Source organism: Amblyomma maculatum, chromosome 1 (assembly GCF_055883805.1).
Source record: "Amblyomma maculatum isolate TAMU_Amacu chromosome 1, ASM5588380v1, whole genome shotgun sequence".
Lineage (NCBI taxonomy): Eukaryota > Metazoa > Arthropoda > Arachnida > Ixodida > Ixodidae > Amblyomma > Amblyomma maculatum.
In genome coordinates, this window is record NC_139344.1 from 324,273,271 (window position 1) to 324,290,692 (window position 17,422).

A 17,422-nucleotide genomic window follows, 5' to 3' on the forward strand; every position below is an offset into this window, starting at 1 on the left:
TAAAATTCATTAGGAACGAGCGTTCTCTACCATCTGTAGTTGTATCACCGCTGGACATTTTTATGTTCCGAAAATTGATAGTACCATCTCGATAGTTTAGCTCAGGTCGGGAGCCGAAGACGCAGGGTGGTTTGCGGAGGAATCTACTTGATCTGCAAATTAAAGAACGGGTCGCAGTGCGGCGGCTCAATGCATGGGGCAAATAAGGAGACTTGAAAAGAGGCTGTGTTAGCTGTGTTGCACTCCATCGTTTCTCAGCATTTTGTCGGCGCCCCTTCTTTTTATTATCATCATGACTGCCCGCAGAATTGTGTCCGATTCAATCGGCTGTTCAATGAAATGCTGATAGCTCAGTTACATTTTCTGGTAGCTCTAGCCGTGCTCACATGCGCCTCCAATGCAGTACTTCATTGCGAAGAATTTAGGACAGCTCTTAGCCAGCACCGCTTAGCTTTGCGGCCTAATAGCCTTCAACTTGATAACCGAATTTTTCCGCAGTATATAAAATTAAGTTATAGGTGGTTGCCCTCAAGCATTACAGGCAGCATCGACTCAATATCTTGCCACATACTTGTTTCGCAACCCACTCAAAATTTTAAGCAATGTGCGTCTATAGATGCATCGAACACTGAAAGCCCTTATATAACATAAACAGGATTCTTGACGTACCTAGAGCGCCAATTCCTTTCTTTGTCTAGCAGCGCTAAAATATACGAAGGGGCAGGATCTTATAGCTTAATGCCATGTTTGTGGAAACGATCACAAAAATAATTCAAGACAAAAATTGATACCACAATGCTATCTTATCTCTTGTTGTAAGGCTCTAAGCCGATGCGTCTAAGCGAATGCATAGGCCGCTAACCTAGCGATTTAAATCTGCGCTACACAGTTGAGCATCCTCAGATTGAGCCTTAGCTATTGTCATGCATTTCTTTTCTTTTTTTCTCGGTACAAAAAATACATCCAGCATTTTCTTGTAATGTGTTCGGTGATGAAAAAACAAATGAAGTGTTTCCCCCGATTCCTGACTAGAAAAGTACAAGGACAAAAGCAAAAAACCGAATAGATTGGCATCTCGCTATTTTCGCGGCAAGTATTCCCGGAGGGAGTAACGTTAGGAAGCGTTCATTTCATATTCTGAGCGGGGTAATTCAAGACGGCTTTATTTAGAAACTTGCCTTAAAATGGACTGGCGTTTGTGACATTTTTCAGCCCCTTGAGAGCCTTATCAGAGCATTCGACATCAGTTGGATCTTCGATGCATCGTCTTGGTGAGTATTGCGTTCCTTACTCCGTGTTGATAGCTGAAAGAGGCTAACATTTACCTAAGTTGCCTTTCTTTTATTTCAGGCAAATAATCAAGATGTGGTTGTACGCGTAAGTACAACGTTCGAGTCTCTTTCTAGATGGCTTAGCAACGGGCTCAAAGAAAGCCCGGGAGATTGAGAAATTATACCGGTGTGGCAAGCAGCCTGAGGTGTAGGAGTAAGGGCTATGCTGTGGGTTTGTCCTTGCGATCTGCATGAAGCAAAGGCAAAAGCCTACGGTGACGTTCTCGGCCTCCCAAGAGCCATTCATGGGCTTCTCCCAGCATTACAACGCCACAGTAGTGCAATCTCGGTGCACCCATCCGCGAGGGGGTGCTTCAGGGTGGATGTGTCTCGCAGCTGGCTTCCGACGCTGGGTGGTGGCGGCTGGGGCGCGGATTCAGCGCGGCCGCCGGATCGCAGTGGTGGTCGCTACATGCCGGACGAATACCGCGTGTGCACCACCCGCGAGGCCCTGTACCACTTTGGAAACCGGAGCAGCTACTTCATGAGCAGCCTGGACTGCGGGAACTGCTCCAGGTGGGCATTGCTGGGCTCCTCCTCTGCTTCTGTGCATGTTCCTCTCAATGCCGTCGTGGTGCTGTTGAGGAGGCAATGCAACCTACGATCAATGAATGCAAGAGTGTTATATATGCATCATTAAATCAGAACACTTTGAGAGTTATAGGTCCCGCGGTTAACACCTCGATTACAGTCTAATTTGTGAGCCCACTGAGTTAACGGCATCGGCATCGATGGTGACTGGCTCGTTCTAGATGAGCAGTTTCTGTGCACATCGACAATGTATGAATTATTTGTTTAGTTTAGATCCATGAGATGTCACGTACTGCAATGTTGCTTTACAGAGTGTCACTTTATTTGTATAAATATTTTTAAAAGTACTGCAAAATAATTAATGTTTTTTCTCTAGATAATACGTGGTGAAATCCATCGTTTCGAACCTAACACTGTATTTTGGTGATTGGAGGAGAAAACAGCCATGTATCTCAGATTTGCGCTCTTCGCGTGCGCCGTTACACACCATTAAAGGCCTAACATAAATTAGTTGACCGCGGACTGCCAGACGCAGAAGAATAAAAAACGGCACTTTTTTTTTTCCTTGGCGGCGGGGGGGGGGGGGGGGGGGGGGGGGGGGGGGTTGGACGTACCTCGTCTAGGCGTTTCGCTCGTTTTTGCCTCGATGCGTGCCTGGCCCTGCAAAAATTACGGCAGTGCGTCGCCAACGCTGTAACCACCGCAATTGTTCAAGAGAGAGATGCGATCCACTGCTCGGTGGCAGCTTATCTGGTAGGGAATGAATGTTTGTTTTCCGATGTGTGCAGCACTGTCCATCGTCGACTTGTAGAATCAGCCTCAGCATGTAAACTGTGCCGAACTTTAAAGTACGGGCCAACTTTCAGTAGCAGTGCATATTAAGGTGCACTGTATGGCTCTTTACGCTGCTTTTCTTCACGACTTCTTGTGTAATGCAATTGCTTTATTTTATGGAACTTAATACAATCTATCACATCGCATTTTTCAATGACAATTCAAATTCGCCGTGGCAAACATAAACAATTAAGTTTGCAGGTCATCCAACGAGTCGGATTGCCATTTTCCGTGTAAGTGCATTGGCAAATAAAAATCGGCTGTTAGGTGGTTGGCGGATAGAAAGCTGAGAGCAGAAAGGTGGAGGTAGTAGCTGATGACGGTACAGGTACGGTGGCTGCTCAGTGGCAACTTCTTCCGCAGAAAACGAGTGCGTGTAGTAATGTGAACACACCTGGTAAGGGTGAATACACCTGTGTGTCTCTATAAATCTCCTATAAGCAGGTTATTTCTCCCTCCCGACATGCAGCTCGAAGAGGGCCGCATAACAAGCGCTCATAGTTCAAGTTCTAAAGGTTCTGTTGGCAGTTTTCTTAACGGTCAATGACGCACGAGAAGCCTTAATGAGATGCAAGAGGGAAGGAAGTATTGTCTTTGTCAAGAGATCTCCTTCTAAGTCCTTTAACGGGGCTTGTCGAACACCACGAGCGTTCGTGATCCTCGCCACCATTCCCGAGCTTTCGTATTCCAAGATTGGCATCAGCAACTTTGTGGCTGATATGTTCTGATAGTAATAATCTGTGCTTGGACAAATCTCGCATTATAAAAAAGTCTGTGCCTTGAGGCCTAATAGAGCCAAAAAAAGAAAAGAAAAGGAGCTGTCTGCAACACATTCTTGGAAAGGACAAGCTGTCGAGCTAATTGAGTTTGGTCCATGGTTGACTGTGCCTGAACACATTGTTCTCTGCTTTGTCCATATGATTAAGCGCTGTCAACCTTGAACGTATTCTAAACGGTTCGTTACAAGCAAGGAATGTGGCAAATTTTGTGGCGCGTTGTTCTTTTTTTTAGGCACACGTAGACGCAGATATGTACGAGAAGTACAGTTCAACAAGGAATGGCTTGCACATGAAATACTAAATTATTCTAATAGAAAATTGGCAAGAGACTGAGTAGCATGAACTGAAAATCTTGGCGGTTTATTCACGTGTTAGTGAAAATTAGACACATTGCATTTGCAGAACTTCTTGTACACTTATATTAGATACATGAACTAAATTTTGCTAGAACAGTTAAACCGTTTCTTCAATGGACGGGAGCTCTTAGATGACTGACGGCCAGAACTTTTTCCCTGGTTGTATACTAATGCATTATTTATTATTTTTTTTTGGCAGCGCCATGAACGTACACTTAATAGTACCGGCATTCGCGGAACTTGAGCTGAGGCGTTTCCTCTCGTGAAGTGCGAACTCGCGAGAAGCATGATAGGCACAACTGACGTGCCCATAAGATGGACGAGGAGCATGGGTTGATCAGCCTGTAAAAGTTTAAGGAATAACAGCGCGGAGACGAACATGTACCACTAGCTCAACTCTCCGTTTTATCGATCAGCCTGTAAGGTGAGGAAAACAGTAACCAGAAAAAAAGTTAGATCTAAGCGACCATAGGGTTTCTCAAAATGTGATGAAGCTTTTATTGGGATTACAGCACGAAAGCGTAATAGTCATAGCGCTTACCTAGCAGTAATTAATTTGTTAAAGTTTGAAAATATTTGCCTGTACCTTAACTATGCTGATGCAATGGTCATCATTGTACCGTGTTTCAGCGGCTCATAAAATTAGAACTTGTAAAGCGTCCCCCTGGTGGTGGAGTGGTTAGGGCGCTGGACTGCAGTGCCTAAGAATGCGGCAGCGAATCCCGGCCGCGGTGACTGCTTTTCGAGGGTGTGAAAAGCCAGGCACTCGGGTGCTGAGCGATGTCAGTGCACGTCTAAGAATCCCATGTGGTAGAAATTTCCGCAGTCCCCCATTACGGCGTCATAGCCTGAGTCGCTTTGGGACGTTAAACTCCATAAACCAAACCAATTAGGAACTTGAAAAAAAAAAAAAAAAAGCTCACAATTTCGGGTGCCCTGTTCAGATAGCCTTCTCTCATAAAATCATAACTGCGAGACAGAAAATTATGACCTTTAATAATGTAATTCTTGTTATATTTTAATACCGAACCTCAAATGAAGTTGTTTCGAGAAACGACACACAGCTGCTGTTATGCAATTGGGAGGTGAAAGCAGGATAGGGAAAGGATAAAGAGCAGAAGACTTCGGTTTATAGCGTATTATGAATGTTTACCAAGTTTCGGGCTTGATTACTGCCATTTTTGTGAAAATCCACCATCCGCGGATTTTCTTGGCGCATGTGGTCTGTATATCAACCAAAACTGCTTGAAAGAACAAAACAGTATACCTTAAAAAGCGAATTATTTATAGAAAAGTTTAATCGGTTTTGTTTTTATGCTACCATATGAATGAGAACGCACAGCTGCTTTTGGCGCACCGCCTGGGAGGTTACCAGTAATATTTAACGAGGTTTTATTTTGAGGAAATGTGGGATACCTAATACATTTTTAACCTTCCAAGGCAACAATGAGGCAAGCCGAAAGAGGAGATTATGCTTGATTTCGGCTAGGTGGAGTTCTTTCTTCTGGAGTGAATGTTCACTGCTGCGGGTATTTTTATATCTCTCTTCTTTTGAAACGTGCCAGCCATGGCCGAATCGAATCTTATATCTGCGTTCATCTATCGAACGGCGAGGGTAAAAAGCCAGCGGAGAGAATAGCGTGAAAGAAGCAGGCGGACCACCACATGCTGCAAATTCAATCGTCTTGAAAGAATCAGATGCGATGTATAATTCAATGTCTGTGTCTTATTTCTTTCTTTTTCTGTTGTTGACTGTGCCCCAACAGGCAGTACGGTGTGGGACGCGTGGGCTACACCAACGTGATCCTGGTCATATCGACCGTGCCCTGCGCGCCTGTCTTCTGCGACCCGCCGCCCACGCCTCTGCAGGCACCCACCGAAGGTCAGCCGAGCATTCTCTCTCCTTTCTTTACATCCAGTTGTAGAGCTGGCCTTACGCGCCCTTCTTCAAGGGCTTGTGTTTCAGCCTGTGGAAAATCAAAACGATTGCTTGAAGGGTAATGATTACATATGTGCTTTGAAAAAGATAACAGGTGAACTGCCGCTGTACTTAACATTAAAGCATTATTCAATGGACGAAGCGTATTATATTGTATTCCTGTGCCATAAAGAATTAACTCAATGCTCAAGGAGCACTGCGTGGCCCCAGCTTTGCACCCCCCCCCCCCCCCCTACCACTACCCACTCCCTTCGCAGAAATCTTGGTTTTGTTTTCTTCAATACCGCTTAGACTTGTTCAGCTGTTTCTCCTCGTAGGTTATTTGTAAACTTGAGCCAATAAAACCGGCTACCATCCATGTTGTACCGACATCCGTACTTTTACGTCATTCGCAGTTGAAGACCCTGCGCCGTGCGACCATCCGCTGAGGTTCAGGCGACGGCCAGACAAGTGCTACGCTGACCATGAAAAAGTAAGTGAGCTTCTTGCTCGCCAGTCTTGTCTTTATTCCGCTTGCACGCTATTTTATTGCGAAAGCACTGCTTCATATGGTCAAACCCAACCAGGTATGGCCGCTGGTTGTGGTGACGTTCAGGTTGGCGCGGTCTGTTCTTGGTCACTCGTCTGTTACGAAATAAACCAACAATGTTGCGGCTTCCATGACCTTGAGGCTGGAATTGGCCAACCCAGGATAGGAACAGTCCATTTATAGCCTAGTGTACCATTGACCATCTATGGACAGGGTGATGCGACCTTGATTTGACCTTTGCCGTTTGGCCTTTCGGTATCGATTCCCACTACTAGATATCGCTCCTTAACGAGCATCTGACTGCCAGAAGCCACGGGTTTTAGCGATGACGCATGCTTTTGCTCTTCCACTCAGTCAACTACTTTTAAATACTACAGCTCTATTGTGGAATATTCTCCATTAATCAGTGTTATGCTACACAAATATCCGCGCAGAAGCGGGTTTTGCCCACACATACTGGCGCTTCTTTGTTTCTTGTATGTAGAGAATAAGATTAGTGGATTAAAGAATATGAAATTTACACTTCATACGAATGGGGTACAATTTACAGTTTTCGTAGCGCCAGAATCCCGCCACTATGAGAGAGGGAATTTGTGATTGGTCGAGAAAAAGATTAAGCTCCAGAGACCACATGATCACGAAAGTCTAATCACACAGCACCACTCGCAGGATTTAAAAAAAAAATGATACTTGGCCGGCACGCAAATTCGTGGTTCATACCTGAACCATCAATTGATGCAAAGTGTTGTGTAGGAAATGCAGGTGAGAACCCTCTTTCCTTTCGTTTGTTAAATTTAAGTGACAAGGAGCAACGTAAATAACGCAAGTACGGAGTTTTTATCCATTTGTCTATCAGAAATGCACGACATTGCGTTTCAATCTACAAAAGAGCTAAAATTTGTTCTTAATCATGCCTTATACGAAATTGAATAGCTGTGGCTATAGACCATGTTTTAGAACTTATTTCAGTATCTGCATGCAATGACGTGCTCTGGCGACATCGTCCACTAATGCAGGAGGACTACCATGTCTGCGGCGGAGGCGCCGGACTCGTGGCGTACTCGACAATTCAGCTGATCGCGTCAGCGCTGGCGCTAGTGGCCTTCGCCATTGTGACTAGACCGTAAGACTGTGGATTTCACGGCCCAAGCCACGATGTGGGCCCAGCGCCACGCCAGTAGACCTTCGCCCCGGTGGACTTACGGGGCAAAAAAATACCCCCCTGTTTCGTTTCGCTCCCGGCGACTTGGACGTGCACCGACGAGCGGACGACGCGGAGGAGAACTGCACAGTTGCATTTTCTGTTCGGCACTGGTGTTGTGTGTTTTACCTTGGTGCGACTTTTCTCAGCCCTCTCGGTGGACGTGGATCACAGAAACTCTGCCTTGAGGCTGCCAAAAGTGCGAGGAGTGCACATGGGACGGCGTCAATGTGTACTCAGTGACTCTCTGCGGTGTAAGGGAGGAGAGTGTGGTGCCTCCGACAGAGCTGCGTCGTCAGCAGTGCCTAGCAGGTGGAAAGGTGAAATATGGGCGGTTAGGAGACCAACGAAATTCAGATCTCGAATGCATAGGCGAAATGTTGCACCTCATCAGAAATTCAGATCAGAAACGTCCCGCTTACCTCTGCTCCATTCGGGTGCGGCAAACGTACAAATAACGATATGGCTATGTGATGCAGCCAGGTACGACAAAACATGAAGCCATTTTTCTTCATCCACGGCTTCCTTGCCTGGAACAAATTAGCTGCCTGACTGCGCACACCTATACACCATCAACTGCTCTTTGCTGACAATGCTGACGACGTGGGTGGCATAGTGAAGATGGTCTCGGTGTAGAGGCCCAGCGAGCCGGATCCCAAACCGTCGTCCAGTGAGTCCCAGTCAGAGGAATACGCTTCATGCTACAACCCTCATGCCGCGCAGTCTAGTTGTGACCGCGCGATGTGAGCCCTATGAACAGTGCTGGCCATCGTGCTAAGTGCCGTATTCTCTCCGGAAGGAGCTCTCCTGACGATCGGGAGAACTCGCAAGCGCCGCCATGTTAGAGCGGCGTTTCAGGAGAAATTCCGCTGAATGCGCATTTCGGCGTCTTTTTTCTTTTAGACCGAGTGTGAGAGTCAGCTCGCCCTCTCACACTCTATGCGGTGAATGGTTGGATGCGGGGTGTTCTAAAGCCCTTGTTGGTAGCGAAGTACTGTGTTATCGCATCGTATTTACTTCACCGTGAAGACATATGTGGGACGATATATTTTATTCCCTTTATTTCACCTATTTGAGTGTAGAGTAGCGAGGGCGTTTTTCGAAAGCAATGTGTCCAAGAAGACTGCGCCTGGGGCATACAACTTGGTCCAACCGACCGAAGTGCGTCATTCTGTAAACACATTCGCAGGCCATGTTTTTTGTCGATTTCAAGTGCCCCAGTACTGTCTGCTTGTAGTGGAACGCCCTGACAGTTGCACTGTAGGAATAACCCCTCACAGAGGAGTCAACACGCATTTAAGATAGGATAAGACGCTGTGCTTGCAGACGTTCCCAGAGACGTCGACATGCTAACGTTCTTTGTGCGATAAACGGCACGTGAGCAGGCTGCTCTCGCCAATTAACCTTTGATATACCGTCAGCAACACAGAATCCTTCAGCCACACAGGTGAAAATAGCAAAAGAAAATGTTAAATTCTCCCAAAAAGACCTCTCTCCCAAGCTTCCGCAGCTGGCGCGTATAGCTAGAAGAATTAACGTGCATCGCTCGAAAAGCGAAAGAAGTAAAAATTAGATTATGCTGAAGAATAAAGGGCCAGAAAGAAGGCGATAAAGAAAGTGTTTTCGATGGGATATATTCCGAAAGTTGCTGTCAAAACGTACCCTACACAATACTATCTCTAAAAACACTGTAAGGTTTCTAGAAAACTTTGTTTTGAAACATTTGTTGTCCTTGTGAATGCATGTAGTGCATGCGTGTGCGTGTGTGTGTGTGAACGATCCATTGTAGAAATAACCATGCGCGCGAATCAAGGGCTTTTTGTGCAAGTGCTGTCCCGTAATTGCGCGCACTGACAACCGCTTTTCTACTTACCAATCCACGGAGCGAAGGCGAAGAAAAACCGCCTATGGCAACAAGACGCAATGACAGGTTCTTGTTGACTGATCAACAGGTTAAACGAACACATAAGTATATATTGATTATAATTAAGAGACCCATAATAAGTCAATATGTAGGGGTAAACTTGCCGTGTTAAATAACGCGCAGTGTTTAAAATGTGTTTCTAACACATCGATATGGACTTTAATAGCGCTCCTTTAATCTTAGTCCTATAAGAATTGTTGTAAAATCTATTAAAAATAATGCAGATAACTTAAAACACAGACACAAATTTGTTAACAACTTCCGCTTCTTCGCCAGCGTTCCGGAAAACCTCACAAACGGTTCGGCCTTTACAACATAGGCAGTTACTACTTAATTTTATGCTTTCGTATTTGCAATGCTTTTCAGCCCTCGATGCTTCAGAATGGCTTAAAGTAATGTGTCTCTTCTAAATATTTCGTTTGGGTAGCTATTCAATTTCAGGCTCTTAAGGGACAAGTTTAGTCCTTTTAAATGAGAGCTGCCAACCTATTACGCAGTCATTTACTTCCGCGAAGGCGCACTTGTACAATAACGAAAGCGCAACGCGTTGACGACGGCAATGAGTTGAAATATTACTTTTTCATTGTTCCTTGAGCGAAAGCATATTTTAGGCTCTGTTATATTTTTTTCTAAAACAACAGTCAAACTTCTTCAAAGTCATGTCCGCAAGGTATCCTACCTGTGGTCACTTGCTGCTAAGGGAACATTCTTTGGACATTTACGTTCGTTGAGGACGACCGATGAAAATTATTCGCTTGCTAGAATGGTTAATTTTATTGTGCAAGTTTGCTTTGAGCAGTTGAAAATGTGGCTTTTATTGTGTAGCGGGAAATCTTCATTTGTACCATTCAAATCTGTAACTAACCTTTGCAAAAAGAAAAGGAAAAAAGAAATGGTTGGGTGTCCTTAGCTATATCGAACTCCGCTGAATTTGCGTTGAGCAGGAACTTGATACATTAGCTCATATCAATATTACTTTGTATAATGGCATTTCTGCGGAGTCATTTTGCCTTCGAGCTTATCGCTATCTGTCGAAATTTATTCTTGCATCGGATTACATTTGGAAGGCATTTTGATAGTAAGAGATGTGAGGATGTGTCAAAGTAATTTGCTAGGCCAGTCGCGTGTTAGACAAAGCGCATAAATGTGAGGCTATCAATGAGTCAAAAATAGACAAGAGCAAATATGCCAAACTAATCTCCATTAATTGGCAGCTATCTCAGCGCAAGGGAAGAAGATGTTTGCGTGAGCTTTGTCGAGAAATCTTGAAACTAGTTGAATCGCAACGCAATGTATTAGCGTGATGTGCGAAGTGATATGTTGAAAGCTGACTTGCTTTGACGACAAAATTGGAAGCTTTCGTCAGACTAGTTCCTGAAAAATTATGCAACCACTGACCATCATTATAAAAACCTAAATATAGTCACAGAATATGAAAAAAAAAAGAAAGAACGGAGAGCAAAATATTGCATATTTAGCAAAAAAAGAAAAGAAGAAAAAAAGAAACGTCCTGACAATGGTTGCTCCTTTACGAGATGTAATATAGGAACTGTGAACCGTCAATGTCATGTATTCACAGGTTCATTGCTAGACAAAAAGAAAGGCAAATGCCAAATTTTAGTATATCATGACGGGCGCTTTGCACAAGTAAAATCTTTATTATGGCAAATGGAGACATGAAAGAAAACATTGTATGAAAAAGTAGGCATGGAAAAACTTTAATACCTTCAAAGATAATGTTTTTTTTTTTAAGACGCCATTTCATTTCATTATTTTTTTTTAATTGAGGAGGGAGTGATTGGACTAAATTAAGACGTCAAAATTCTTTCATGCCACTTTGTTTTTGTCCAACAAAAATACAACTGAAACCCAAGATAGACGACCTCATTGATATTCTTGTCTGTTACAGCATAAAATGATCAAAACTCGTGGCAGCGCCATAGATATATTGCACAATAAAGAACTGTCCTTATTGCTCATGTGTAAAGCTTGCAAAGGAAGAAACTGCTTCTCGATTGAGGGCATGGGTGGTAAGGGGAATTTCTTTTGATTAGAATCAAAAAGTCAGGATAAAAATGATTGACAGTTTCCTCTCCAGATCACGCAGCGTGTAAAGTCACTAAATCGAGAATTCGCAACTTAAGACGACATTAGACCAGCTGTGGACAGTAGTTTCCCGTTTGCCGCGAAAACCTCGTAAACCTCCAGAAACTCTCGCACGTCTTAAAAAAAAAAAAAAAAAAGAGAAATTCTATGCGCTTTTTCGCTCTTCTACCAACCAAGATCAATGTGTGACCATATATATAAATAAATATAAATATATATATATACATATATATCAATTCTATACTTGAAGATGTGTGTACGTGCATTATACGCATGGATGAGCGAATCTTTCGAGAGCTGCCAGTTGATGTCCCGCGTTCCTGTGACACTCCACAAAAGTACATGCACAGTTCCACCCCGCTAACTCAAACCTGACACCAGATACACAGCACAGCACAAACACGATCGTCAAACTCTTTCTCGGGCTTCCAAGACACTCCAGCAGAAAACACGAGCACCTCCAAGACTTACCCTCTCAGATTTATTTGCGCCTAGTCGCCTCCGCACCTTCGCCGAAAAAGCCTTGACATTGGACTGAAGTCCTGAAAATTCAAAGCGCCAAATTAAGACGCGTTCGAGTTCTTTTTTTTTTTTCATTTTCGCGAGTTCTGCTGTTTTCCTATTCATTTAGACTTAATGTGTGTTACCGACAAGCTTCTAAGACGGATAACCTTTTTATACTAGTATTAGAAATTACAGCTGACATATCTAGACATTCTTTTTCCCCGAAATCGTGCACAGCAGGTTGAAAATTTTTGCAGCGGCCTTAAATTTGAGAAAAAAAAATAATTTAGAGGAATTCGGGCGGAATTTTACCCAAGTTAATGTTATTTTGCTCGCAGTTATTGGCAAGCGCTGTTTGCCAATAAATTTGAAGCTCGTTAGAGGGCGCGTACAATTACTTAATCATAAAGCGAAAATGAAATTATATTACATATGTTGATGTTTCGCCAATATAGTTAGCTGCTTCTTTTGTTGCAAATCGCAAAACAAGGGGTACCAGCAGGCATTGTCTGAAAGTCTGGCAGAAACTGATAGCCACGTTCAAGCTTTGTCTTTACAAGTTATAAAACGCAGCACGGACCACGAGCGTGCAAAGTTTAGGGAGTAATTTTTGCTAAGCTTTTTCAGTTTTAAAATGAAGGTGCTATACAGTATTAAAGGTATTACCGTGTCCCTAACTTGTTTTCTCTCTCTTGTACATCAAGCACACCGCACACACTGTCAAAGCAAAGTTAAAAAAAAAGACGTACTAAGTGGACCATAATATTTTATTTTTGAAGAGGGGTGGCCGAGGCTTTACTTTTTAACTTAACCAGGTTAACTACGTTGACTGTCGCTCGCTTTTCCTACGTTCAAGAAATATTTTAGCAAATGGGGCATCGCTGCCGAGAGGAGGTTTACAGAACTTGATCCACTCAGCAAATCAAGAGCGCTTGCAACAAATACGATGACTGCCTATAATAATTTCCTTGCAGTGCATACTAGAACACGGGCGTTAATAGGTTTTGGCTACTGCAGCAACGAAGGACTGCGGCGGACTATCAGCTCAATTTTAAAAGTGCAGACACTTTGTCAGCATTCATTAATTAATATCTACGCTTGCTCACAATTACTCCCACATGAATGCTATTTGGTGAGAAAAAAATCTAATTGACTCATTGGTAATGTTAAGAATGGATATAAAATAGAACTGACACCTTAGAGACTACGAAGGCCTTCACAATTATCTAGAGTTTATGAACATAGACAACAGCGCCAAGAATGGGGGCAAGATAAATAGATTTCACTTTTCAATGTGGAGGGGCGTTGTAACTCATGTATAGAGCGAATATGTGATCTGAAAAAACAAAAACAAAACAACTATTTGCTCGACTTTAATGCACTGAATATTACTACGACTGCTGTGCAGTCTGAATCTCATCTGCAGAGTACGAGAGGCAGCGATGCCCCTGCGTTTATTTTTGTACAATGTACAAATCTGTGCTCAGACTTTTGTCTTTGTTTTCGTGCGCTTTTCAAGCAAACCTAATTCCTCACGAGTGCGTAGCCTAGTGCTGTTTGGCCATTGTGGTTTGAGAAGTTTACGTCAGTGTTTCCCTAGCGAGGCGCCGTGTTCGAATGAGTGCGTGGTTTCCGACATTCCACGATTTAATCTCGTTGAGACTGTGCTCGTTTTCTGTGTATTTGTCAACATTACAGCGGCCGTTGTGGCCGCACCACGTCGTTCGACTTTCACTAAACTCTGCTGAATCCGTTATCTTGTTAGTAGTCGTGAGATGAGAAGTTAGAGATGCGAAGGGATGGAAAAAATTTATTAGCTATTGTTTTGTAACCGGCGCACGTGGCATCTTCAACAGAAAATGCTAAAATGTTGCTGCACAATTTCTGCGTTTCGACAGCAGCGCGACAAATCTGATCGGGTGACCACGCATTTGGAAAAAAAGTTATGCAATCCTTTGCATTAAACAAAAGTAAAAAACGTTGTGAGCGTGATCGGCGGCGTCATTCTTAAGTTACTTGTGGGGAACAACAAACCTTTTTGGGATTGATATAATAGCCAAGTTTTTCTTACCCTATTCTGTTAAGTGATACCATGCTGTCAATTAAAAGTTCAGTCACCTAACTAGTGGCCCTGGAGTTGCTCGAGTGCATCTCTCATCCTATTCCTCATAGGAGGGCAAACACAGACACGCGCGCTTTTCAGCCACTTTTTCAAGTTACCGTATCGTTTACAGTTTTGTTTCCGTTTTTGTGCAAGGTCCGCCGTCGGAAACGGTTCTGTCCGCAACAACGGTCACTCGTACTGAGCGACACCTATCGGGCGTGTTGCCCGAGCGTCGGCACCATGTATAGTGCTTGATGTTGTTGTGCCCTTAGGAACATTTTGCCGCGGATTCAGCCAGTTTTCGCGACGCTGAGATCGTACCCTTCAAAGACGACTCTAGAATTGCAGGCATGCCCTTGTAACTGCAGTGTTCGGGCCTCCGAGCACATGTACATAGTGTTTATGCTTTGCGTACACCCGAGTGCTGCGGCTTTTTGACGTGAACAAAGCGAAGCGCCAATATTTCCAGTGAAAGAAACTTCGCAAGACAAGCAGGGAGGGAGAGAAAAATCCGTCATGGTGCTTCTCTCTTTACCTCACCCTTTAACGTCAGCAATGAACGACCCGGAAAAGTCTGCCTATAGGAAAATGCCCGCTGCAGTGCTTTATCTTATTAATAATGCATCTACATAAATACATTAGAAAAACTCAAAGTACTGCTGGAGTGTGAGACAGCGAAAATAAATTGGTGTTGTTATCACTCTAGTAGTGTAAACGCATGAATCGTTGTGTCAGTGTTGAAATTAAGGCTAAGGCTTATAGTTAGGACCTGTTCAGTTACGTTGGCACTAAGCTCAGTACTACTTGTTAATTGATGTAAGAATGCAATATGGTTATGCGTGAGAATCCTTCCGTGCTGATTGAAATATATGAGCGTACAGCACCACTGCTAGTTTCAGTGTTATTCGTCATACGAATTCGGATGGGTATAGGCATTCTAAAATATTGTACTTGCTGCAACGGCTATAGTTCCATGTTCAAATAGCGTACAATTTCGTACTGCAGCTGCTGCGCACGCGACCTAGATGACTTCTCCGAGAACTGTGAACACTTCGTCCCGGAAAGCAATTGAATGAACATTCGCTTGAGGCACCGGTCAGGCTACCGTCGATATTTCAAATGTCGTTCATTGCTGGAAACGTTAATGTGGAGTAAAAAACGGGCCACATGTCTCGCCTGTAATTGTCACCGTGTCACAATGATCCTGAAATGAACACTGGGCATCGTTTACTGTTGCTGAATTACTGTACCAGAAGCAAGACACGAATGACGTGTTGGCTTTACAAGCAGCAGTTCTGCGTTCGCATGCTTGATCAACATTTGTGTCTGAAGTGAAGTGTTGCTTTCAGAAGAAACAATCCCGTGATTGGTGTGCTTGCTGCCTAATTCCTTCTATGTGACACCAAAATTTTGAAACTTTATTTGTTGCTGTCTGGAAACTCAAATAGCGGGTTTGTCTGCAGTGTCACATTGTGTGAACTTCGTTGTCACGCCACCACGTTGTGTCGGCGCGATTAGTTTTGCCATGACGATGGCTTTCTTGCGTTGAATGCCTTCAGCCCCGAGTTATGTGTTATCACCGTATGGGGGAACAATAAAAGAAGTTTAGAAAAGTCATGACAATTTTTTCGCGAGCAAACGCACGCTTTCTTATTTGCGACAAAAAGATTTCGCCGGATGGTCCGCGGAGGCCCGATGGTCCGCGGAGGCCGACAGCTTTGGTGGCACGTACGAATGAACGGTCAACTTAAATTACTCAATGGCATTTGCATATGCAATGCTTTAATCTACTTTCTTTGCATCGAATGAGCTTTGAGCTCGTACATAAAGGTTTCGTGGAGCATGCTAACTGACATTTTGATTCAGATCTTCATGAAGAAGGTTAATTTTCTATTTTCTCGAACATTTCAAGTCATTCGCGATGCCCCATCCTCTAAATGTGCTAGATACGCACAACACTCTCCAAAGATGTCTCGGCAGAAGTGTATAGTACTCAACAGTAGTTTTGTGACTTCTGAAATACGTTTGCTTCTTACAATACCTGTAGCTCGTACGAATGAACGCGCAGAAATCGCAATGCGAACCCGCAGCTTTTTTGAGAATATGCTGCGCCTACCAGTGCTTTTTCTGCTCTATATGAGTGTATTGGATAACTCGCCTCGCAATTCGGTTGTTTTTACTGTCATTCGGTAAAGGCAGACGGGAATGTTTTACTAGACAATAAACTTGATAGAACACCAAACGCAGTTTTCATTCAAGCAACCTTCCTTCAAGCATGAGTATGATACTCTTTTTTTCTACAAGAAACTAACTTTACATTCATTTGAGTGTTCATTCAGATATTGCACTCATTTCAGTTTCACAGTTTTAACCACTATAGACTTTCTATCTACGAAAGTTTTATTGTCTTGATGATCATTCAGTTTCGGTGTTTTGTAATGGAAAACCATCTGCCATTCTTGAATTTCTGATACGGTGTTCAGGTTTCTTTTAATTTGAAATGTCAATAGGCGGTTGAAGGCGTTAAGTAGTACCAGCAAGCTTTCATTCATCCATTCATGATCAGTGGCTGTATAAGATGTAAATAAAAGATAAACAATGTGCTTCGATTATACAACTCGGGGGGGGGGGGGGGGGGGGTAATAGGCTGTTTTACTTCCTGTTCGCAGCGCTACAGATGGGAAGCCCGGAAAGAAAGCGCGTGGGCGGCGGCGTCGGCTGCCTCGTTCCCCTCGAGACCCATATGAGCAGGCGCCCATACTATTTTCCGGTAAGCAAGGTCCCCAGTATAGGTGCAATTTTGAAGTAGTCGGTAGGCTAAGTATGGCGCCCAGTCTTACTCGACGTTTCGACAGGCTCCTCGCGAGTCGGAGATAATTGTTTTGGAATCAGTATGGGTAGCTTTCAGCGCAATGGCGACCTCCTTCGCGTGAGTTATGTCAGGAGCGCGAAATGTAAGCCCGTTAACAGCTTTTGACTGGTGCACCACTGCTGCCGTGTACCATCCCCCATGGTGGGGGCCGGAAGCGTCCACGTAATAAATGCCGGGTTTCGACCCGTAATGGCGGCCCAGGGCTTCCGCCCGCGCCAGGCGCTGGCCATTGTGGTCTGCACGTGTCATGTTTTTAGGAAGAGGGCGTACGTGGAGGGCGCATCTTCACTCGAAAGGGCGACGTACACGATCTTCCATAAGGGTGGTATGTTGGATGAGTAGCCGGGCAAGGAGGCGGCGACCCGACAGTGTCTTAGAAAGACGTGTGTATTGGTTGGTTAAGTGAGCCTCT

General features: G+C 44.0%; 1 protein-coding gene across 2 annotated transcripts in view; it reads left to right on the top strand.

Moving 5' to 3' along the window:
* LOC146207323 (voltage-dependent calcium channel subunit alpha-2/delta-1-like) overlaps positions 1–11,635 on the top strand; it is a 231,446-nt gene extending 219,811 nt beyond the window's left edge. For both annotated transcript variants that reach the window (XM_084585571.1, XM_084585541.1), the window contains 6 exons: positions 1,213–1,271; positions 1,351–1,377; positions 1,668–1,847; positions 5,598–5,713; positions 6,166–6,242; positions 7,316–11,635. In XM_084585571.1, the coding sequence (XP_084441697.1) occupies positions 1,213–1,271; positions 1,351–1,377; positions 1,668–1,847; positions 5,598–5,713; positions 6,166–6,242; positions 7,316–7,426 (570 nt within the window). In that variant the 3' untranslated portion in view covers positions 7,427–11,635. The remainder of the gene's footprint in view (positions 1–1,212; positions 1,272–1,350; positions 1,378–1,667; positions 1,848–5,597; positions 5,714–6,165; positions 6,243–7,315) is intronic.
* Positions 11,636–17,422: the final 5,787 nt, after the last annotated feature.